General features: G+C 41.7%; 1 protein-coding gene across 1 annotated transcript; it reads right to left on the reverse strand.

The window, feature by feature from the left end:
- Positions 1-9,166: 9,166 nt before the first annotated feature.
- Positions 9,167-19,708, reverse strand: LOC110090928 (14 kDa phosphohistidine phosphatase). Its single transcript, XM_020814813.3, has 3 exons — positions 13,433-19,708; positions 11,456-11,580; positions 9,167-9,397 (listed from the first exon to the last, which is right to left on the reverse strand). The coding sequence occupies exons 1-3, from the start codon at positions 13,578-13,580 to the stop codon at positions 9,305-9,307; spliced, it is 366 nt and encodes a 121-aa protein (XP_020670472.2). The 5' UTR covers positions 13,581-19,708; the 3' UTR covers positions 9,167-9,304.
- Positions 19,709-25,632: the final 5,924 nt, after the last annotated feature.

Genomic DNA, 25,632 nt, shown 5'->3' on the forward strand with positions numbered 1-25,632 from the left:
TCCTTTGATTGATTCATCCTTTCTTATTGCATTAGCTAGCAGTTCTATAACCATACAAAACAATATTGGTGAAAGTGGACAGCACTTTCCATTAGTTAACTATTACCTCTGAAGCATTATCTAAATATAATTGGTCAATAACCCCTGTAAATCTTTTACCAAATCCCCAACCCTTTATAAATAGTTTTAATGTTGGCCATTCAACACAATCAAGGGCCTTAAATATGTCTAATGATAAAACAGTTGCCTTTATTTTTTTCCGTTTCTATCTCATATATAATATTTAAAACTCATCTAGTTAGATTGTCCATTTGTCTTCCCTTTATAAAACCACATTGATACAGTGGTGCCTCGAATTACAGTGGACTCTTGACTTACAGACGGCTTGACTTACAGACAGCTTGACTTACAGACTTCTCTGACCGCAACATTTAGGTTTGACTTGCAGACTGAGATTTGACTTACAGACCAGAAAAAAACCAAAATGGAACAAAAACGGCCTGTTACGGGATTAATCAGTTTTCAGTGCACTGTAGGTCAATGGAGACTTGACTTACAGACTTTTTGACTTGAGAGCCGCCTTCCAATACGGATTAATTTCTCAAGTCAAGACCCCACTGTACGAAATTAATCTGTATTGGAACAGTGGCCGTAGGTCGAGATTTTTGTAAGTCGAAGCACCATTTCCCATAAGAATGCATAGAAAATCGATTAATCTGTTCTGGCCAAAGAAAAATACCAAAAAGAAAACATTAAAAATAAACAGAGCAAGTCCCGTGCTGGGACTTCAAAACAAAAACAAAACAAAAAACAAATCCAAAAATAAACATTGGAGCAAGTCACACATTGGGACTGCAAAAAAAACAACACACACACACCCCAAAAACAAAACAACACGGAACATAACCTGCCCAGCGCAAACCTACCCTCCAAAACCCACCCAGAACAACTTTTTTAAAAAAAGGAGTGCTTTACCCATCCAAAGCCTCCTCAGCCTCCCGGGCTTCCACTGCTGCTGTGACCGCCAGAAGGGCAATACCGAAATCAGATTAATATAACCAATCTGATTTCGGTATTGCCCATCTGGTGATTTCCATGTGTAGAGTCGCCTCTTGTGTTGTTGGAAAAGAGTGTTTGTGATGACCAACTTGTTCTCTTGACAAAACTCTATTAGCCTTTGTCCTGCTTCATTTTGAACTACAAGGTCAAACTTACCTGTTGTTCCTTTTATCTCTTGACTCCCTACTTTAGCATTCCAATCCCCTCTAATGACAAGAACATCTTTCTTTGGTGTCAGTTCTAGAAGGTGTTGTAAGTCTTCATAAAATTGGTCAATTTCAGTCTGCTCAGCATTGGTGGTTGGTGCATAAACCTGGATTACTGTGATGTTGAAAGGTCTGCCTCGGATTCGTATTGAAATCATTCTATCAGTTTTGAGATTACAGTGGTGCTCCGCATAGCGACGATAATCCGTTCCGGAAAAATCGTCGTTATACGGATTCGTTGTTATGCGGAACAAAGAAGCCCATAGGAATGCATTAAAACATGTTTAATGCGTTCCTATGGGCAAAAAACTCACCGTTCTGTGAAAATCCTCCATGTGGCCACCATTTTCGCTGCCCGGTAAGCGAGGAATCCAGGCAAAAACACAGCGGGCGGCCATTTTGGAACCGCCGATCAGCTGTTCTAAAAACATCGCTATGCGAAAATCAGTAAGCGAAACTCTTACCGATCATCGCAAAGCGATGCTTTACCATTTAAGACATCGCATTGCAATCGCAAAAAACACATCACTATGTGGATTCATAGTTAAACGAATTGCTCGTTAAGCGAGGCACCACTGTATATCCCATTACAGCTTTTACAACTCTTTTGTTGACTATGAGGGCTACTCCATTCCTTCTACAGGCCTCTTGCCCAAAACAGTAGATATGAGAATAATCTGAATTGAAGTTGCCCATTCCTGTCCATTTTAGTTCACTGACGCCCAGGATGTCAATGTTTATTCTTGCCATCTCCTGTTTGACCACATCTAACTTCCCAAGGTTCATAGATCTTACAGTCCAGGTTCCTATGCAGTATTTTTCTTTGCAGCATTGGACTTTCTTTTCACTTCCAGGCACATCCACAGCTGAGCGTCCTTTTGGCTTTGGCCCAACCACTTTGTTAGCTCTGGAGCTACTTGTACTTGTCCTCTGCTCTTCCTCAGTAGCATGTTGGATGCCTTCTGACCTGAGGGGCCCTTCTTCCAGTGTCATATTTTTTAGCCTTTTGTTTCTGTTCATGGAGTATTCTTGCCAAAGAGACTGGAGTGGCTTGCCAATTCCTACTCCAGGTGGATTGTGTTTAGTCAGAACTTTCCACTATGACCTGTCTGTTTTGGATGTCCCTGCATGGCATAGCCCATAGCTCCTCTGAGTTACTCAAGCCCCTTCGACACAACAGGGCCGCAATCCGTGAGGAGGACTTTGTGCATAGGAGGTAATAATCTTTTAGAGGTGGGAAAGAATCATAGAAAAATTGAGTTGGAAGTGGTCTAAAAGACCATCAAATCCAACCCCTTGCTCAGTACAGGAACCCAAGTTGAGGTATATCATACAGATGGCTGTCTCCAGTGTTGGAGAGCTCACTACCACTTTTACTAGGGGGTCACAATTCTAAGCCATGTCATCATGAAGCTGCATTAAAATATTTATACTGCAATTTGATCCTCTTGTTTCTCTTTTTAGCCCATTCTCTGTGTCCTATAACACAATAGCTTATCTCTTTATATCACTATAGATCTCTCTGGTACCTTGCTTTTAATCCCTTGCCTCTGTGTGATTCCCTTATATGCCATAAAGCAGCCTCTGGCACAAATTAGGGGTAATAATTTTGTTTATTCACCAGGTACAAAGCAGCCCTTCACCCTGGGCAATGTAATCTGCATTAAAGTTCTTACTTTTCACCTTTTAGAAAACATCAGCCTCTTGCCCTCTTCCTCTCCCTCTCGCTGCTGATCCAGTGTGCTCGCTCGCCTGCCACCCCCCCACTTCCCCTCTTTCTCCTCCTCCTCCTCCTGCCGCGACCCGCCCAGCCTCTTCTGTGGGGGGGGTCGTCTTATACGGCCGGTCGCCTTGTACGCCGGCAAATACGGTACAGCACTTGGGGGAAAATATTTGCATGATAGAGTTTAGATTATCTACAGGTTTTATAACAAGCACCTTCAGATAGTAATTATTGTAGTGGACATATAGGATATTGTGTCTGTTGAATTACAGCTTGGATTCCACTTTTTCTGCCACTCATGAAACTTGTTCCATATTTGTTGGTTTTAAAACTTGCATGGATCTAAAAAAAAATCTTCAAACAGCTTCAGAGACAGCACTGTAAAGCATACAGCCTCAACAGTAATGGTAGTTACTATACATAAAAAAATTCATAAAGCTCACAATTTGGCTTCAACTGACTGTTTTTATCTAGGTAAAGGTTCCCCTTGACATTTAGTCCAGTCGTATCCGACTTTAGGACGCGGTGCTCATCCCCGTTTCCAAGCCATAGATACAGCGTTTGTCCAAAGACAATTTCCGTGGTCACGTGGCCAGTGCGACTAGGTGGTATCTATTTACTGTATCTACTTGCATTTACATGTTTTCGAACAGCTAGGATGGCAAGAGCTGGGACAAGCAACAGGAGCTCACTCCATCACATGCATTCGATCTTACAACTGATGGCTTTCTGACCTTGCAGCACAGAGGCTTCTGTGGTTTAACCCGCAGCGCCACCATGTCCATTGTTTTTATCTAGTACACTACTTAAACTGGATTTCCAGCTTTGTTGGCGGGGTTATGTTACTTGGTACTGTTAGGTAGGCATCCTTCAGTCTCGAAAGACTATGGTAACATGCTCTGTATGGAGGACTTGGAACAGCGTCTAGTGTGGCTGAGAAGGCCAATTCGAGAGTGACAGTCCCTTCCACACTGAAGACAAATCCAGTCTGTCCCCTGTCCGGCTCCCTGGTTTTGCTGCTTTTGTGACTTCCTCTTTGCCTCGGCCTGCTGGGCAAGGGTCTCTTCAAATTGGAAGAGGCCGTGATGCACCGCCTGCCTCCAGGCTGAACGCTCAGATGTCAGGGTTTCCCATCTGTTGAGGTCTCTTCCTAAGGCCTTCAGATCTTGCTTGTAGATGTCCTTGTATCGCAGTTGTGGTCTCCCTCTGGGGCGCTTTCCCTGCACTAATTCTCCATACAGGAGATCCTTTGGAATCCGACTATCAGCCATTCTCACGACGTGCCCAAGCCAACGTAGACGTCACTGTTTCAGTAATGTATTCATGCTGAAAATTCCAGCTCGTTCTAGGACTACTCTATTTGGAACTTTGTCCTGCCAGGTGATACCAAAAATCCGTCGGAGGCAACGCATATGGAAGGTGTTCAGCTTCCTCTCCTGCCGTGCACAAAGGGTCCAGGACTCACTGCAGTACAGGAGTGTGCTTAGAACACAGGCTCTATAAACCTGGATCTTCGTGTGTGTCGTCAGCTTCTTATTGAGCCATACTCTCTTTGTGAGTCTAGAGAACATGGTGGCTGCTTTGCCAATGCGTTTATCCAGCTCGACATCTAGAGAGAGGGTGTCAGAGATAGTTGAGCCAAGGTACACAAAGTCATGAACAACCTCCAATTCTTGTGTGCAGATGGTAATAGAAGGAGGTGAGTCCACGCCCTGGCCCATAACTTGTGTTTTCTTCAGGCTGATTGTTAGTCCAAAGTCTTGGCAGGCCTTGCTGAAATGATTCATGAGTTGTTGGAGGTCTTCAGCAGAGTGGGCAACGATGGCTGCATCATCTGCGAAGAGGAAGTCCCGCATGCATTTCAGTTGGACTTTGGTCTTCGCTTTCAATCTAGAGAGATTAAAGAGCTTTCCGTCTGATCTTGGTACTGTGTTTCCCCCCAAAATAAGACAGGGTCTTATATTAATTTTTGCTCCAAAAAACACATTAGGGCTTATTTTCAGGGGATGTTTTAGTTTTTTCATGTACAACAATCTACATTTATTCAAATACAGTCCTGTCATCTTCTTTTGGTTGCTGCACAATGGTGGAGGGAGGAGTTTCACTTAACTAGGACCTATTTTAGGGGTAGGGCTTATATTACGATCATCCTGAAAAATCATACTAGGGCTTATTTTCAGGTTAGGTCTTATTTTTGGGGAGGCAGGATAGTTTTGCTCCAAACCAACAGAGGACCAATGAGAATCAACACTAAAGGCAATGGATAACTGACGGAATATCTTCAGCTCATTGAGAAAGTCAAATGATTCTATATCCCTTGAAATGTAACTTGATACGGTTGCATTACAAACTGACTCTCAAGCTGACAGTCTCCATTTTGGGACATGGATTAACTACATATCACGCCAATGTTATTTTTGGATTTTGTTTTCTCTTCTGCACTCTTTTAATATATATACTGTATATATATATATATAGCCAGCTTCTAAGGGAATTATATATATATATATAATTCCCTTAGAAGCTGGCTTGCTGGCTGACTATTTCACCACAGTACATGGGTTTTGCTCTTTGCCCTTGTGATACTTGTGGGATGTTGCCTTCCTTGCACTTATCCTATCCATGATCTTTTCTCTCCCTATGAACCAGATGGTATTATTGCTGCACAAAAGTGCATCAATAGATATTGTGTGACAGCCCAATTCAGCATTCCATAAACCAGCATTAAATATAGGCAAGCTCCAAACAAACAAACAAACAAATAACCTGTGTAACTGGATTTCAGATCAGCACCAAATTTGTAATACATGGAGCAGACAGTGTGCTCTTGCTCTTGGCAACTTTGGCAACATTTGGGAATTTTTTTTTCCAGCAATGATTTTTTTAAAAATAAAGCTTCCCCTCTCCATGCAGACACCAGCAATCTTCTGTGCCATTTTAGAGGCAAAACACCTCTGCGTTTCTGGCTTTGGTATCAGCACAGACATTCTAAATGTAAAACATTCTTGCAAGCTTGGGGGTGGAGAGGGAGAGCTGAAATTTTGACCCTGCCAGGCAGGACAAAATTAAATGACTCCCAGAAGAATGTTTAAATTCTTTACTGGCCAAATGGATATTTTTTAAAAAATTATGTTTCTTGTGTAAAGATATTTTAACACACACACACACACACACACACACACACACACACACACGTGTGTGTATTTCTCATATATGTGTATATATTTCTCATATATATATATTAACACACACACATATGTGTGTGTGTGTGTGTTAAAATATGTATATATGAGAAATTACTGTTTGTTTTGTTTGGTTTGGTTTTTTTTGTAGCTGGGTATGATCTACCCCAATGCTAGCAAAGCTTGGGTGCCTATTCTACCCATCTTGTCATTATATAATTGTTTTGGTAATTAAAAAAACCTCCCAAGATGCTATGTGCCATCAAGTAAGGCATTTCTGATTTGTGGTGACTATGGACCTGTCCAGACTAGCCATTTTGGGTGTGGGATGGATCAGGTTACAAAGGGTCTGTTGAGATGGGGTGGGTGGAAATGATGTGCCATTTGGCATACTCCTCCCATCCCCACAGCAAATGACGCCTTGTAGCCCCATCAACTATCAGAGGCGTGCTTACCCTGATCCTCTGTGGAGGAAGAGAGTAAGTTGATCCTTTTCTACTGTGTTACAGATCCATTCAAAACAAGGTTTACATGGCTTACTCATGAATACATTTACCCAGCTTACTCACAAGTAAGGAAACAGCAGCTGATGACATTGTGAGGGGAGAAGGTTGGGGAGACAGAAGGGAGGCACTTCCCTCTGTTCTCCCCACCTTTCTCCTCAGCTGGGGCTGCTGCCTTGTGTGGGCAGAGCCCATGAAGTCAACGTACGTAGCTCCCATTCCTGACTTTTCTCTCAGATCTCATTAAGGGTGCTCGGGTGACTTTCCTTTTGTTTGTTTGCTAAAAAGGTAAGTGTCATATTCAAATGGCAATGCATCAACCTTGTTACTGACTTCCAAAATGTATTATAATTGACAATTCTACTCAGATCTTACAAATCAACATCTCATGTTAGGCTCTCTCTTCCTACTGCCCTCTTTCCAAGCAATATTGCCTTTTCCAATAAGCTCTGCTCAGATTTTGCATACTAATAGTTGTGGCTTCCAATTGTTGAGTCAACTCACTTCATGCTAGGTCTTCCTCTTTTCCTGCTGCTCCACCTCACTTTCCCCAGCAATAGAGTCACGTCTGTATTTCATTATAAATGCATGGTAGGACAGGTTCAATTTAATCACTTTTGCTCAAGTGAGAGTTCAGGCTTGACTTGATCAAGCAACCACTTTTCTGGCTGTCTTTCATATCTGTATGGCTCTCCTCCAATGCCACATTTCAAATGACTTCATTTTTGTTCCTCTCTTCACTGTCTTTTTTTTCACATAGTATGGGTGATTTTGACCTTGGCTTTGAGTGACAATCTTTGCCAACTCCAGCCTCTTTCCTTTTTATTATTATTTCAAAAGGCAAGGAATATCTTTTGGAAAACATGCATAAAACACATCTGTAGAGCTTTTGGTCTGATACTTGTCTTACTTAGCTTTCCTAACTCAAAGAAAGGGATTGGAAATTGGAACATAGCTTTCTAGCCTGCATTCTGTGGAGCAGGCATAACATTAGTTTCACTGAGGTGAAAGAGTGTGTAGGTTTCTCAATTGTGCATGCTGTACTTAACTCACATCTTTGCTTCACCATGTCATTATGTCCAAAACAACCATTCCAAATATTTTTCAATAGGACTACAGCCATATGCCAACTCTTTTCCCTTCTATCTTCTCCCAGTAACCATAGTACAAGTCATGTGCTGATCTGGAATTCTCTAGCACTGGTAGTTCTATGTGAGGCAAATTTCTGTTGGAATTTGTGTGTAGTGTATGCATTTTTAAAAGTCTTGTTTTAAAAAGCCAGAACATTCCATTCTTAAAAACTCCGGTTTATGATTGTGGGAAACATTTCATACTTCTTGAAAACAGTCCCGACAATTGCTTTGTTTGGGTAAGAAGTAGTTAACTGATGAAAAAAGGAGTCAACATCTGGGATTTTCCCTTATCACTTTGCGAATGCTAGCAAACACAAGAAAGTGTCCTATAGACCATCTTAACTGCTGCCATTGGTTTTGTCAACACTCAGGCTACTCTTTGCTATGTAAAATTTGGCATCTTTTTTCCTACTTACAATCTGGGCACAATGTTGTGAAGCAATATCAAGCCACACCTTGGCTTTTAAAATCATTGGTACAGATGAACAATATCCCACATTCATAAAGTGTAGGTTTTTTGAAGAACTGAAGACAGTTGAGCTCTTGTTCCCTGACCAGAAAACATGCAGAGCTATTGACAGATTTTCTCTTTCATGAAGGGACTGTGCAGGTAGACAAGATTCTTCCTTACTGCTAGCTACATCACCCAGGGAATCTGGTGATTCAACTCTTCTGTAAGTTCCATAGTAAGTTGTGGCTTACCAGGCTAAAGTAAGTTGCAACAAGAGCAGGCCCACTTGAATCACTGGAATTTATGGAGGAGTTGACTCACCAAATCCCCACTGATTAATGAGCCTACTCTAGTATGACTTAGTATGCTAAGCAACAGGATTTCAGCCAATGTAGCTAGCTCCAAGCAATCTCTTGTGACCACTCTCCCAGGATGATGATGAACCAGGCACTTCAGCACAGTGAGATGTATCAGCACAAATTAGTAGTTATGAATTCTTAGTGTTAACATGGACACAACAGAGCGCATGGCATATTTCAGGTTGGAATGGATAATCAAGTGTTCTAAACCACAAGGGGAGCCTCAGCAAATGGAAAAGTCTCAAATTTTACTGCAGAAACATGTCCTGAACATCTGCAGGGTTGCAAGGAGCTGAATAATCTTAGGAGCAGGGCTAAACATTGAATTCTACAACCCTGCTGTAAGCCTGTTGACTAAGGGTAAGTACTGTAATGCCTGAATAAAGATTAGGCCAATTAAGGGCCTGCGTTGTATATAAACCGGTATTATCATCTGCAGTGGGGCTGTGTGTTAACAATGAGTGGAAAATGTCCGTATGCATGATTGAAGCACAGATTTTTGGTAAATTAAGCAAAAGTATTTTTAAAAACCTTTTCTCTGAAGCACAAATTAACACTCAAGCTTTTTATTTATCATAAACTAAATACACAGAGCATGTTTTGTAGTGGAATTCAAGAACTAAGTCTACATTATGCCAGAAAGAACAATTACAAACTGACTTTATATTTTAGATTATGCAGCAATACTTCACTTCTTGTCATCTGACCAACTAATTTCATAATCTTTATAAGTCCTCTTCAGTATTTCTACAGTCATGGAATGATCTGCTTTACCATATCCCTGTAGAAAAGAAAAAATATTTTTACTAAACACATCTTCCACCTTTTCTCCAAGAATCACAACAATGATGTGAGTCAGGCTATGGTTAGAAGTGACTTAGCCCAGTGTCACTCATGGAGTGTCAAGGCTCAGTGCAGACTTGAATATGAATTGCTAAAGTCCTAGTTCTACATCCAACCACTATAAATCAGGCAGCTTGTGGATTGGGAAAAAGGTTGCCCTTCTGCCCTGGTCACAAGCCATTGATGCACTACTACACCACACTAGCTCTGGATTAGCTACCATATCACTAACAGCCTATTGCATACAGTCTGCTTTTGAAAAAAGTATTTCCAGATATCATTCAGGAAGCTTCAAAACTCGAATGCTCAGAAGGCATTTTGTTGCTATTCCATCTGTAACAGCCAGCTTCAATGTGTGTCCTCTCATTGGCTCTTTAACCTAGCTAATCACAGTGCTTGGAAGGCTATGAGGGAGCTGTGGAGTAAAGGGCAGGGAAGTTGTGTTTGTGCATACTTTGAAGTTGTTAGATAGGAGTTTGATTTCAGACAGCATGGCAACAAAAAGAGTGGATATGGCCAGAGTGAGATGGAGTTGTACAAATTAGTTTAAATATGGAGCATGAAGAAAAAAAAAGCTAGTGACCAAGATTTGTCTAAAATGAAACAGTATTAAAGTTCAGGAGAAATGTGTCCCATAACTGCCTAGTAAGATATGACTATAAGTTCAACTCCATGTGGTTTATGTTCCTTTTAAATCCTTATAAACACATAGTTATGTACTGATGTTAAAAACTGCCAGTGTGTGAAAGAATTTAGGAACTGAGGATTCCTGTTATGCTACCACATAAACCCTCTGCGACACAACTCATACAGTCACAGAATAATTGAGTTCCTATAAAGCAATCAAGTCTACCTCCTGCTCAATGCAGGACCCAAATCAAAGCAGATCTAACAGATGGTTGTCCAAATTTATTTTGAATGCCTCCAGTGTTGGAGTGCTCACCACTTCCCAAGGTAACTGATTCCTGTCATACTGCACTAATTGTTCAGACGTTTTTCCTGTTATTCAGCCTAAATCTGGCTTCCTGTAACTTCAGCTCATTATTTCGTGTCCTGTACTCTGGGATGATTGAAAAATAGAATCTGCCCCTGCTCTGTATGACCACCTTACAAGTATTTGAAAAGTGCTATCACATCTATTCTTAGTCTTCTTTTCTCAGTCTTCTTTTTGTACTCTATGGATGTTTTGCAAATATAAAAATAAAGAGAGAGAGAAAACGAAGGTGTTGGTTCCAAGTTTTGCTTGGAACCACTACTATTAGCTGTAAAATGTAGTGAAAAGGCCAGAGCCATTACAAAATACAAGCCTTATCTGGAAATTCCCAAAGCTGAAGTAGTCTATAGCAGCTTCAGGTAGTATGCCAGCATTGACCTCAACTGTAGCGTAGAACCACTGGTGCTCTTATTTGAATTGCCTGAAATTAGACCACTGACCATGTACTGAAGCTGGTTTCTGTTTGTTTTTACTGCAAATGATAAATAACCAAAGGAGGAATAAATTAATTGCACATTTAATGTTATTCACTTCCTTAAGTATGAGGAGCTTTGCTTCAGCTTGAGGTTTAGAAGGTAACAACCATCTGTCTGATATACTTTGATTTGGATTCCTGCATTGAGAAGCTTGGACTTTCAAGATGCTTCAGAAAATTATTATTACCTGTATATAATATATAACTCATACTGCATATGAAAAAGCAACTACCTGTATATATTAATAGATGCCCCTCATCGTAGTCCAGATAGGTGGGGTATAAATCAAATAAATAAATATAAATAAATAGTTGTTTATATTAAAATATAATAGTTACTCTTTAAGGTGCCATGTTTTTGTCTTGTTTCTTTGGACTTTGACTTATATGTATATTAATAGTAGGTATTTAATATATTCTCATATGAAACAACAATATAGTTTGTAAAATTGTGCATATGCCTAGACATCTTTTTTGAATTACTATAATCTCAAAATTGTTAATTATCATATTTATATATTACTTACTGTAGAAAGACCAAATACTCTGATTTTCTTTTCTTTGCTATTATGCTGTATTTTTCCGCCGCCAAGACATTTGCATGTAAAGCCCAGCTTTTCCATTTCAGGATTTAATTTTTCAAATATGTGATCTATAGAACAAAATCAAGTAGAACACCCTATAAGAAGATACCATGATGAAATTGACATATACAGTGGTGCCTTGCTTAACGAGCGCCTCGCTGAGCGATGAAATAGCTTAACGAGGCGCTCGGGGCCATCGCTGGAGCATTCGCTCAGCGATGGCCCCTATAGCGATTTTTCGCTTTGCGATATTCGCTAAGCGATTCGCTTAGCGAATATCGCATAACGAAGCGGGGGAGAACAGCTGATCGGCGGTTCCAAAATGGCCGCCGGAAGGTCCGCGCCGCATTTTCGCGCCCTGCCCTCGCTTACCGAGGGCGCGAAAATGGCGGCGCTATGGCAGAACCTTCCACAGCGGTGAGTTTTCAAGCCATAGGAACGCATTGAACAAAGTTCAATGCATTTCTATGGCTTTTTTATTTCCGCAGAGCGATGTTTCGCCATAGCGAAGGTTAATCCGGAACGGATTAACCTCGCTATGCGAGGCACCACTGTGTATTGGAAGCATCAGAAAACATCAGTCCTTCCCCATTTGAACATATATATACAAAAAACTCTTAAGCACTAGGTATTTAATGGCTAGAAGTCAGAAATTACTAAAAACCAACACTGACATTCTTCATCTTGCATTTTACTCATACTGAAGAAATATCAAATCCCAGAAATCTAGTGGACAGGCTTAAACTGAAGCCTAGGAAGTTTGTATTTATTTTGTGGATTTTGTGACCTAAGGAAACAACTATCTCAGGAGGGATTTGCTCAATCAACTCCTTTCTAAGCTCCATTGATTCAAATGGGTTTACTCTAGTCCTGACCTGCATTAGTACAAGCCACAACTACAGTAAGCCCATTTTAATCAATGGGATTTATGAGGGAGTTGATTCATCAGGACTACTGTAGTGTAATTTACTACACTAAGCAACATAATTTCAACTAATATAAACAATTCCAATATCAGCTCTTTTTTACAACTGTTGATCTAATACTGTAGTGGGCAAAGTCAAAAAACAATGTACAGTATAGCATACTTTACCAGATACAGAGGGAGCATCCTGTATAAACTGGGAAAGAGGTAATATGCCTTGCCTGAGAATATAAACCTTAACCTTTAATTGTTGTTCTCCTATGTCTTTACTTCTTATTCCACTTTAAAGTCTACCTTCCTTGCATGTGTGTAAATATACACAGGCACCTATTTCACTGGAACATGAACTGATGTATCCAATGCGCTTGTCAGCTGCAAACTTTAGGTGGATGCCGGTTCTCCACTGCTTAGGAAAGAGTGTAAGAGGGACAGGACAATTCACACAAGTATCCAACCATTTCTTGTTAGTCCAAAGAACACATTGGGGGAGGGTCTAATTCTTCTTTACCATTCATTAAGGAGTAGTTTTCAAATTTTCTAGTTGCACTTGAGGTGGGGGCAGATTTCATACTGTTCAATTTGAATTAATACATATACCTTGACTTCAGACTTTTCTGACAATTGGAATTGTCAATACACTGTGTTTCATCAACTTTTCTCCCCACCTTGATGAATAAGATACAATTCTACAGCTTCCTAGTTATGAGGGTATACTGAAATAATGATAATTCCATGCAGCTCAGTCAGTTCCAATTTTTGGCTGACCCTTCCTAGGATTTTCTTAGTGCACACTACTGAGAAGTAATTTATCATTCTTTTCTTCTGGGGGTGTTCACGGACTGTGCAATTTGCCGAAGGCTGCACAGGCTGGCTCGTCTCCCCAAAAGGTATACCAGGAAATTATAATTATGGCAGTCCTTGCTTTGAGGCCGGCCACATCAAACCCCTCCCCCCACCGTTCTTCCCCCCCTCCCCTTCCCCCAAATGGCGCTCACTGTGGAATTCTGCAGCCGCTGTGCCCCTCACGATATGGCGGCATTCGTCGGGGCCGCGCTGAATCCGAACCAGAATGTATTTGAAAGTGCCATCGGGGTCTATTTCTGTCTCAGCCACGGAGCCCAGCAGCCCCTCGGGCGCCGCCATTACTAAACTTCGTTTGCCCCAAACCAGGGAGGAGATTACGAGGTGGACCGTAACGCGCCTGAGCCGAGCGCGCGTAAACTCCTCGCCTCCTTTTTCGGCGCAGGGCCGTCCCTCTGAAACGGGAGGAGAACGCCAAGCAAGAGGGCCGCGCCGTTCACAACGTGGTCCTTGGGCCACCGTGCTCAGAAGCCAGTCGCTGACTGGGTTGTGGAGTTAAGGCGGCTGGAAAAGACCCCTTAGGCGAGCCGAGACAGCATAAGCCTGCCACGACGAGGCATTCCGTAGAGCTCCCGTTGATTTCAGCAAGCCAGTATTTAAATGTCTGCTGTTGAAATAAAAAGGATAAAAGTGCTTAATATTGATAGGATGATTTACATTCCAATATGTGTATTTATTTGTAAAATATTAATTTTCCTCTGCGAAGCTATTCGTGTTACGTATTCAAATTATCGTTTCTTCGAGGAAATCGTAACGGTGCCCATAGTTCTTTCCTGCTGCCTCATTTCCAGACGCAAGGGAAAGAATCATTGCTTCATTCTTCGGTTTTCTTCATGGGGGTATGAGGCTGGATTTCTAGAACGCTCTAAAAATAATGTTTCCAACTAATCCGGTAAATAGCCTAAACTAGGGAGTTATAATGTAACACAGCGAGGTTCGTGGTGTTTGAATGTAGAACCGCCCCTGTTCAAGCCTCATACATCAAGCTTAAAAAACAACCTGCACTAAGGTGTTTTCAGACTTTATAGAAACTCCAGTGTTAGTGGAGTGATGTTTAGGGATTGCATTAGCTTTGTCACTGCTCCCCTCTTTCTTTCTCTGTGCTTTGAAGTCACATATGAATGATAGCAAAAGTTTTCAAGATGTGATATTTAAAGTAAAGTAAAAGGTGGATCCAGGAAATCAAGAACATATCCTAGTGATTTTATATGATTTTACTTGGGATCCTTGCCAAATCATCATCAATTATAAATTGCATCTATGCCCACAGACTACAACAAAGAAATCATGGATCTTTTCACACATGACTTTCTAGTGGTGCAAAAACATGGATCCAAGGCACAGATCCACATGATTTCATATGATTTCTAGATGGAATCCTCTCTGTACTACTATCACTTCATAGATACTACCTGTACCTACAGACTATATCACAGAAATTATGGGGCCACCAGTGCATTGAATTCCAGTGGTGCAAAAACACCAATCCACATGATTTTTATATAGGATCAACTCCAAATCACTGTCCAATCACTGTCCCATCTGTGCTCCCAGACTACAACAAAGAAATCATGGGTCCTTCAGAACATAGCTTTGCAGTGGTGAAAAAACCTGGAACCCAGGTGTGGCGATCACCCTGCTTTGGCTCATGTAATAGGTTATTTGCATGTACCAATGAGAGCTGTTGGGAGGCGGAGCCAGGGAGACTACAAAGAAGGGGTGAGTTAGAGAAGTTTGGTCAGTTTAAGTCAGAAAGGAGAGTCTGACTTGAGAAGTCAGTCAGAGTCAGAGATGAGAATCTGAAGCAGAAGTTACTGTGGTAGTTAGAGAGTGTGGCAGAGTTAGGAGTTAAGAGTGTGGAATTTGTAGAGAGCTAAGAGAGTTAAAACAAGTTTTTACTAATCTAATGAATACATTAAAGTCTGTGAATAATCTGTTTAAGTGGACTGTAATCAATAAACCTAAGTTGTTCAACTTTATACTCAGCTTGGACCTCAGTCTTTCTAGTTAAAGGGTGTTGACAGAGGTCAACTGGTGGCAGCGTAAAGGAGAGAACGTGTCATGGGCCTCAGGCTAGTGAAACAACATGGGGACATGTGAGGGGTGTGTCACGCCAGGTATGGATCCTCATGGACCCACCTGATTTTTTATGCAGCATCATCCCCAAACCACTCTCCAAACATGGACCCCTGTCTGTTTGTTGTTTTGTAACCATGGTTGACAGAATGTCATTTATGGTTTTCCTTGGAGAGATGTGAGCCAGTGATTTTAGGCTTAGAGGGGGGAATTTAGAGGGGGATTTTATAAGTGTTGCTGACAGAAGGCCATTTATGCCCTACAAAGATATCAACCACTGTTTCCAGCCTAGGCAGGAGGAGCAGAAGTTGGGATAGAGCCAGGGAAGTTGGGACTTTTGAAGTTGAGATGGCAAGGATGCAAATATGCTTTGGTTTGTAAACATGGTTGACAGGAGGCCATTTATGATCTAGTTTGGAAAGATATGAGCCAGTGCTTCTAGGCTTAGATGTGGAGCAGAGTTGGGCACAGAGCCAGGAAGGCAGGTACTTATGCATTGGGATGGTAACGCTGCAGCTGTTCTGAGTTTTGCAAGCATGATTGACAGGAGGCCATTTATTGGATACCATGATGTGAGCCACTGCTTCCAGGCTGGGTAGGAGGACGAGAAGTGGGCCTATAGCCAGGAGCATCTATTACATCCAGTATATATTAAACCACTTCCTACTTTCCTTCATAAATGAAGGAAGAATTCTTTAAATTAGCACAATTCCCACCACAAGAGCTGCTACTGTAGTATTGCAACAACTGACACATAAGACACCCCCCTCCCATTTCAATTCCACTGCAAATTCAGCACCACTTGGATGTAGGGAAAATAGTGTATGTAATAATGGACATGATGGAAATGGATTTTGGTGCCTCACATTGGACAAGGGACTCACATGGTTTTTGATAAGTCATAAAACACTAAAAGGGGAGGGTGGAAAATGCACTGAAATGAATGTTCCAACCATTACAATGGCCACAAGAGAATGGAAGGAAAGCTAGTGGAAGGACTAGAAGGCAACAGATGTTCTCAGCTGATTCTTGGTGGCAAACACCTGAGTTTGAGTTCACCTCACACAGACATCTACCATAAATTTTTGGACTCTTGTCTACAATTATTCTGCACGGTCCATGAAGTTCTGTTGCGTAGCTTGAAAAAGTGGGATTTCTCCATGAAAGTTTGTAATTTGTTTGATTTTTTTAGTGGTCCAATAGAAGGTATCACCCACTCTTACACCTTGGGGACCACACAGCCTTTTCCTTGTTCTATCTGCTGGTAAGTGGCAGGAAGGAAGAAATGATAGCAATTCATGAATGGGGTACCATCAATTCTGAGATGACACATGGTGGATAATGTGTGCTAGTCATGCATCCACATAAAGAAACTGACACTTCTGTGGATGCTGTCTGCAGAACTGTTGGGCTGTAAATGCAAGAAATATTAAAAAGAAGAAGAAGACCCAGCAATAAGATGATATGATGATCTAGTGCTAATCTCACATATGAAATTTAAAAAGAAATTAAAAACTCAGAGAATGGTCAGGGGAGAGAAATGAATGTGGGGGGAGCATACCACCTACAGACACACCCCTGTCTTTACAAGAATCTTTGCGGTAGGGAGAACCTGATCAAATCCTTCTGACATGAAAAAGTAGAAGCCCTGTAGAAGTAGAGAGAAAAAAGCTTTGGCAGTAAAGTCTGGAAAAAGTCAAATCAGCCTTGTGCATCATGCAAACAATAAAACACACTTTCAACTCACCCATTTTATATGCTAAACAGCTCTCTCTGTATTTGACCATGCAGTTGCCTCCTAAGTCCCTGAATGTTGTGTAAGTTTGGTTGTAAAGTTTTTAATGTTTTTATTCATTCAGTGTATTTTAATTACTACATATTATAGTTTAATTATTTTAATGAATAATTTATTGTGTTTTTAGTTCTATTTTTTTTTTACACTGTAAGCCATCTTAAGTCCCCTTGTCGGAGGAAAGGCAGCCTATAAATGAGACAAAGAAAGAAAAAAAAGATCACAGTGCCAGGTAGCACACCCAATTTCATCCTCCAACACCTTGCAGTTGCTTGCTTACCACACAATTTGGCTGCCTCTGTTCTCCAACATATCCTCAGTATCTGGCACCTGAGTATCTAGCACCTGCCTATTCACCTAATACACATACAGTGGTGCCTAGCATTATGACATTAATTCGTTCCAGCGAAATCGCTGTAGAACGAAAATGTCATAATGCGAAAATAAAAAACCCATTGAAACGCATTAAACCCTGTTTAATACATTCCATTGGGCTAAAAACTCACCGTCCAGCAAAGATCCTCCATAGGGCGGCCATTTTCAGTGGTTGTTTTGTAAGGAATCCGTCCCAGAAAACAATGGGGAGCCATTTACCCGGCAGCCATTTTGAAACCACCGATCAGCTGTAGGAAAATCGTCATTTTGCGAAGAATCAGTTCCCGAAGGAGGGAACTGATCATCTCAAAGTGAAAAAAGCCTATTCAGACCATTGTTTTGCGATAGCAAAAGCGATTGCAAAAACGTCATCATAATGCAGTTTCGTCATAATGCGGGGCAATCGTAAAGCAGGGCACGACTGTATAAAGGTCTGCGCCAGACATAATTCTAGAAAGGATAAACATCTAACTCAGACAATCTCTGAGGGCAATGGTGTATGATTTTGGATGTGACAGCATCCTACCTAAAAACAACACTTTGTAATGAACAAAATGGCCTGAATGATTGCTAGTCTCAATTAGAAAAGGCTCAATGAAATGATGACACTCAGAGTCATCACTTGCATAATTCCCCGAAACCTCCATGGGTTTACTCTAGCTGTTCATTGTTATTGTTACTGGACTTTCAGATTGCAGGAGTAGAAAATTTAGGTGAGCCCAAATTTATTGAGCACAGTGCAAACATTTCTTATGTTCCATTTGCATTCCTGAAGAATAAATTTATACTGTAGAGGGAAGTGGATGACTAGCAGCATGTGGAAAATGCTTTGTAGCAGTTAAGAATTCCCCTTTCTCAAGGGAATTCTGAGCAGGCCATTCATGGATAATTTTATTCCTATGTTCTGTTGCCCAAATAGTCCCCAGACACTTGGTAACAAAGCTAAGTACAATGGCTTTTAGAAAGCAGTATGCAACTCTCTATAGAGAGTTCATATTTATTAACTGTCCTGCATTAGAATAAGGAAGTTTTCTTTGATCATTGCACCCAAGAGACTTGTTTTTTGCTCAGCAAGACAACTAAAAGAACTCCTGTTCAAAGAAAAGGAAACACTAATCGCTCTTATTTTAAACTGAAATTCAAGTGATTGCTCAGTGACTAAGAGCTACCTGGACAGAAGGTCACTGCAGCTGGACTCACAGGATTTCCACACATACAAACAGTCATATTTGGTGAAATGGAGAATTGTTGGATTATTATGTTTCTTGTCGTTTTTATGTGCTGTCAAATCACATCCAAATTATAGAGACCCTAATAAGGTTTTAAATGTATGTATGATATTAAAGAAGTGGCTGTACCCCTGGCATCCCCAAGTGAGTTTCCATAGTTAAGCAGGGATTTCACCCCAGGTCTCCTCAGACCTAGTTTGACACTCTGTCCACTACACCAGAAAAGAAAAATAGTACAGTACATTTAAATCAGCTTCTACTAAAAAGAGAGATTTAAAAAACCAGCAAAATTTCCCAGTATTACTGTATTTACCAACTTATCTATTCCCTAATTGGATCTTCACATTATTCTTTAATCTATGCTTTCCAGGCTTACTTTCGGGTCTAATTATGAAATTGTTCCCTATATATCAACCAAACATAATAAAAGTCTCCTCCTGTGTTTTACATTTCCCACACCATTTAAAAACCTTTTTGTACCTTTTTTAAAAAAAAAATTTTTTGGCAATTGTTGGTAAATCATATACCATCTATAAAACATCTTATCTGCATTTTTAATAGTTACTGATTTTTCAACATTAATATTCTTCTACCATTTTATACCCATTATATCCTACAGTCTTTAACCATTTTATTCATTTAGTCCATATTTATTGTTGAGGTTTTCTTTCTTCCTCATGCATCCTCTTGTTTCTATAGTGTGCTTTCCTTTAGAGATTCCAAGCGCACGGCTGCATGTGTTGACCTTGATGTCCACATTACGGCCAGCAGCAAACAGCGCTCTCACTCCCATGTCGCACATGTTCCTGGTGGCGCATTCTGTGAAGGCGACTTGTTCGTCCTTGAATTTTTCTGTGGGATGAAGGTGTAGAAAACAGCTGTTAGAAACATAGACAGCTTCCCACATACACTCCTTTACACAAACCAGGGCAGATCCAGAATCCTGTGGGTGATTTGCAGAAGGGAAACCACAGAATTTGCAGCAGCAAATTCCCACTCACTCCATAGGAACTGGTTGCATTCCTGGGCACACATACTCAGTCATGCAAGCAGGTGTGGCCAGAAATGTAACCAGCACCCCCTTTCACTTATGCAGGCATAAATCACCAATAGGATTCTGTTTATCATGTTTCCCTAGAAGTGCTTGCAGGTTGGCACATCTCTTTTGAGAAAGCTGAAATCTGGAACTGAGACTACTTTGGTTGGTTGAATCAGTTGATCCTGGGCTACTCTTATCAGCAGAGCTCTCCCTTTACCTAATGTCAAATAGAAATTCAGCCTGGGACTACAATTCCCAGAACCCCCTGCTCTGGATGGCCACGGACCACAACGGCAGGAGGGTTCTGTACTTGTAGACTAAAACTACACTTCTCTGTCATCTGTTGGAAATAAGGTTGGACTGAGTCTTCCTGGCTTCCTCGTCCACCAGCTGGACCGACAAGAGTCAAGGGCCCTGCAAGGGAACCGTGCCTCAAAAGCCGCGACACGGATCATGCCCATCCTATAAGCCCACCTACCTCTCCTTGCACTGGTGGCAAAATGGATGCAGTTGGTCAGAAGGCCAGTACATGCCACTGTAGTGTGATTCAGTCAAAATTTTGTGCCACGGGCAAAGCATGAATTGCAACGAAGCCCACTGGGAATCTGAGATGCTGTTTGTACTGTGGAGAGAAAAGTGAGAGGAGAGGAACTGACTCTCGGCAAAAATGCAGTGATTTTACACACCGTGGAGCCTGAGCGATGTGTATCAGGCGATCGTAAGTTTGGGAGGCCCTCATCCCCCAGCTATATAGAACCCTCAAGCAGGATTCTGCAGACATGTAATAAGCAGCTGTTCTTTCCTAGAGAAAGGCAAAGATGGATCATATAAATGCAAGGAATGTTTATGGAAATGTCTACCCCTGTATGGCAACAGTAAATATTTCACCAAGCCAGCAAAGCTGTATTTTGTCAGGTAATGCAAAAACAAGTACAGTAGCTGGGATCTGATCAGTTACTTACACTGGCGTTGATTGGAATGGCATAAATCACAATGGCTGATTGCTGTGTGTTAACAAGTATTTTATTTATTTATTTATTTATTTATTTATTTATTTATTTATTTATTTATTTATTTATTTATTTATTTATTTATTTATTTATTTATTTATTTATTTATTTATTTATTTAACTTATATGCCGCCCACCCTACCCAAAGGTCTCTGGGCGGCTTACAATAATTAAAATTCAACTAAAATACAATAAAAGATAAAATGATTAAAATACAATTAAGATTGACAGATAGTTGGTGATACCTACTACTGAATGTGGTTCCCAGTATGATACAGTGGATGGATTGATGGACTATGACTGGAAAACAGGGTTCAAATCCCCGCTCTGCCATGGCAATTGAGTAGGGAACTGGTAAAACCACTCTTTAAAGTAGCCACCTGTATTTCTCACCATCGCATTCCCTGTGATTTGGGGTCCAAGAAAGAATACAAGCCACTCGTTAATAGTAATAATTCCGACTTATGGTGACCCTTCCCAGGATTTTCTAGGTAGATTTTTTTTTTTAAAAAAAAAGTGGTTTCCCATCCCCTTCTTCTGGAGGTGCCTTGGGACTGTGCAGCTTGCCCAAGGCTACACAGTCTGGCTCTCTTGGGATGCATAGTAGGGGACTCAACTCCCAGCCTCTGGCTCTGCAGCATTATACAGCATCCTGATGAGTAAATTTTGGATTAGGGACTAAATTCAATATCCGGCCTACTTTGAGGAAATCCATTGAAATAAATCCTGTTTATTTCAGTGGGTTTGCTCTAAGTAGAACTAACACTGGGGTTCACCCTGTATCCAGGTCTATCCAGACTTAAGGACACTGCCAGTATACACTAGAAATTTGAAACATCTCTAGGGTCAACAACACCATAAGCATAGCTTAGAGAAGAAACACAGAGATTCTTCATTCCTGCCTGCATTTCAAGCGCTTCGATTCCACAATCTGGTAGTCAATTCAATTCAGTAACCTTTATTAGCATAGGAGAATTTAAAAAACACACAGATACAAAAAGTTAATTAAAAATAATAATAAATAGAGATAGGCATAATAGTTATACAACTAGAGATGTACCTTTTGAGCAAAGAATCTGCAGCAATCTGGTAGTCATTTCCTAACGAAGGTCTTCCCTTAAGATCTCCCTTGAGTTTCTAGAAGCATCTGGTTGACTGCCATAGAAACAGATCACTGAACAAGATGGGCTATTAGTTTGATTAAGCACTGTTTTTAAGTTTATACCCTAAAGAAACATATGTCCACATTCCACAAAAAATCTCCATAGTACAGGGATAGAGAATATGTCTCCTCCATATGTTTCTGAATCATGGCACCCGTTGCAAACTATTCACCTTTTTCAATCATCAAGGATGATGAGTGTTTTATTCCACCAGCACTAGGAGGTCCAGCGTTTCAACAGTGTAGAACAGTGGTTCCCTCCCCAAATGTTCTTGGACAACAACTCCCAGAAATCCTGGCCAGCACTGCTAGTAGTGAAGGCTTCTGGGAGTTTTAGTCCTAGAACATCTGGAGACCCGAGGTTGAGAACCACTGGGGTAGAAGGACTCTGATTTCACTGGTCCCCTACTGTAAGGTATGTCTAGCAGAACGATTAAGCAAACCACATTTTTCATCCAGGGGAAGCAAACCACATGACAAAGCCCAACACAGCTTGTTGTACAGAAAGGAACTCAACTTCTATACCAATGACTTCCTGGGTGTTGCAGTGGTATGCTTGGCAGCAGCTGGACTGTGCCAGATGTATACATCCAATAATCTGATACTTCTCAGTCCTCCCAATACTGCCTCATACAATGATCCTCCAACCAAGCCAACTGAAAAGTAGGTAGCGGAGACAAAAACCTTTCCTCCGTGTGGATCCCCTCACTCATCAGAACATTTTAGGGGAAGCAGTTAGAATTCAGATATTTCGGGATTCAGGAATCCCAGGCCTTTACTGTAATAACTGGGAAAGGCTAGCAAGATGTCTGTATATAGGATCTGGGGGCAGAAGCAAATGAAAATGTGTAGTATATAAGTTAATACTGTCATCAAATTACAACAAAAATAAACTGAATAATCAAATACAATTCTTATTAGTTTTGTGTATGTGCAAGAGAGGAGAGGGGTCTCCCTTGTGGGTTCAAAGGGAGCTGCAGGCCTGCTCAACACCTAAGTAAAAGCTGATGATTCTACCTTCTTCTTAGTCCTGGAATACCAATCGAATTCAGGTCCCTGGGTCTGGAGACATCGAGGGGTGATACAGGATTGGTTCCATTTCCCAGAAGGAAGCTTCAGGAAGAGGAGTTCTACCCCAGAGGTGGGAAACTTTGGCAGGGGGCAGATATTCACACCATGACCTCCTGCATGAAACAGTAAATGGTAACATGTATATTACACACACACACACAAACATTTTGACACAAAGTCAAAACTAGAAGTGTCCAGATTTTTCAGATTTCCAGTTTCCTTAGAGGTCAAGGTTTAAGGTCACTTGCTCATCTTGATCTATTGCAATTACACTAAAATAAGACCTATCCTGAAAATAAGCCCTAATGCATTTTTATGGAGCAAAATTTAAAACCCTGTCTTATTTTCGGAGAGACACGGTAGAGAGGACAGAAGTTCACAAAACTACACATTCCAAGATACCTTGATAAGTAGTGAGACATCTACACTTCTTTCCTGAAACAAAATAAGCAAACTGATTTAGAACTATTATCAACCTGTAGGATAGTACATATTTCCTATTAAGATTTGGAATTATTGGATGCACAAAGAAAATTGTGAAAAAGGCTGTTCTCAGAAGTTCTCCGATGGTGGAGAACGAAGATGTTGTGATGAACAAAGTGATCTCTCTCCTGAATACTCTGTTCCCAAGGAGGTGAAAATGAACTGGAAGGGCCATCCCATGCCCTCTCAGAGTGTCCTGCCAAGACATTGCATCCTCTTCTACCACTCAAAGGTCACACTTATCCTTGCCTCCCTCCCTGGGCCCCCCTGAGCCAGTTCTTCCCAGAGGTGCCCTTGGACTTCTGTCCTTGGCCTCTACTACATGGTATTGAACAAGGCCCTTCTTGTGTCAGTCACCTCAGCTCGTCCAGATCTGCTTCAAGACCTCCCTGGCTCTGGACCTCTCAAGCACGAAGGAAGGTCCTTTTGAGTCCATGTCTCCTGGGGGCTCCGCTTTCTGCAGGTGAGTTGGAACCAGACCTTCTGGCTATCTCCACTGCCTGTTGGAGCGGACAGAGTGGTGGTCAGAATCCAGAGGGCAAAGAAATCCCTTGCTTTGACTAATGGGGAGAAAAGAGGGTGCAATCTATTAAAGGAAGAAAATCTTGAAGGTTCCTCTGTGCATATAGTACGGAAGGAACCTGGCAAGGGCATCCAGGCAGAATGAGATCCTGCTTAGGAACCCGAGCCCCTGGGCACTGGGGGTCTATTTATAGAGAAGACCCCTGGACTGGGGTGCTTGTAGAGCTGCTGGTGCCCAAAGGGGAGCAGAGAACCCCCCATCCCTCCTCTCTGCCCTCTCGATGAGGGACAAGGGGAAAGATGTCACCCCAAACAACCCAGGCCAGGGGAGCTGGCCATGACTCAGGTTTGATGCTGGCCGAGACTGTTCCAGCAGGTACACTCGCACCAGAGTTAGAGAAAAAAGGGGGAACGGAACTGTTGTCTTTGCTCTTGGCATGGGCATATAAATCTTCCTTGTTGCAGACCTCAAGGCCCAAGTTGGCATGGGCAACCGCAGTAGGCAAGACAGACCTAAAACCTCTCCTGGTGGCATTAACTGGAGGGTTAATCTTGACTTTTGGAAGAGAATGGAACTCTCCCCGGCAAGGACAAGGACCGTTTATTTCCATCCCCTATCTCTGACCACTTCTTGGGAGGAGGAGACTGTGTGAAGCAGAACTCAGCTTCTTGCAAAACAGCCCTGGGTGCCTGGCGGGTATGGCGCAATTGAAGTTGGCAAAGCTGGCAAGGGTGCCTGGCAGAAGGACTCGGAGGTTCCAGTAATCGTACCCAACTTCAGCAGTGACCTTTCAGGTAGGATGCAGCCATGTGGGACTTACAGGAAAAACACAATTTCCTGTCATATCTTCTCACATGCTGTGAAACCAGTTATTTCAAGTTGTTTCTCTTGGCATATTCCTTCTGCTGAAGAAGCCCATTCCTGAATCCACTGCTTTAGCTGCTCCAGCCCTTTTTCCTTTCCTTTCCTTTCAAACCAGGCATCAGTTCCAGTCTTGGTCAACTGCAGGGGCCCCATCCTGATTCTGCCACCAGACATCCAACACAATCTTCAAAGGCAATCTCTAATAGCTTTATGTGTTCCCTCCCCAATAATCTGTTAGGACTGCAAAGAACTTTTATTTGACCGGGTGTTCAGGCAAACTGTTCATAGAGGTCCTTTCTAAATTGCAGAGACATTTTTATAAGTTTGCATACAATGGCTAAGGGTTTATCCACCTGGTGCAACTGTGCAGACACACTCAGGGGCTTCACATGCAACTCATATGCAGAAATCCAGCTTTTTCATGCTCTCCACAGTCCCAGTGGAGTCTTTTCAAAAGGGAGCAAGAGAAGCAGAGTCGAGGGAGATGGTACAGCAGGCGACCCTTCCCCAGAAAGCTGCTACTGCCTGCCATTTCACCTCCACCCACCCTGCCAGTCATGGCTCTGCCCCTCCCAGAGTCTTCAAATGTGGGGAGATCTTCTAGGAAACTAATGGAGCTTAAGTTCTGGGGCCCTGATCCCAGAGAACGCCCCCCTCCCCATAACTGATTTTAATCCACATTTTAAAAAAATTCTGTGGTGATTTAATGT

Source organism: Pogona vitticeps, chromosome 4 (assembly GCF_051106095.1).
Source record: "Pogona vitticeps strain Pit_001003342236 chromosome 4, PviZW2.1, whole genome shotgun sequence".
NCBI lineage: Eukaryota > Metazoa > Chordata > Lepidosauria > Squamata > Agamidae > Pogona > Pogona vitticeps.

Bases quoted from the DNA above. Each gene is read 5' to 3' on its own strand.
- LOC110090928 (XM_020814813.3), bottom strand. From the start codon at position 13,580: ATGGCGGCGCCCGAGGGGCTGCTGGGCTCCGTGGCTGAGACAGAAATA. The intron at 11,581-13,432 runs GTGAGCGCCATT...TTTGTTCTATAG, and splicing joins AGCGGCTGCAGAATTCCACA to ATCACATATTTGAAAAATTA. The intron at 9,398-11,455 runs GTAAGTAATATA...TCTTTTCTACAG, and splicing joins GAGTATTTGGTCTTTCTACA to GGATATGGTAAAGCAGATCA.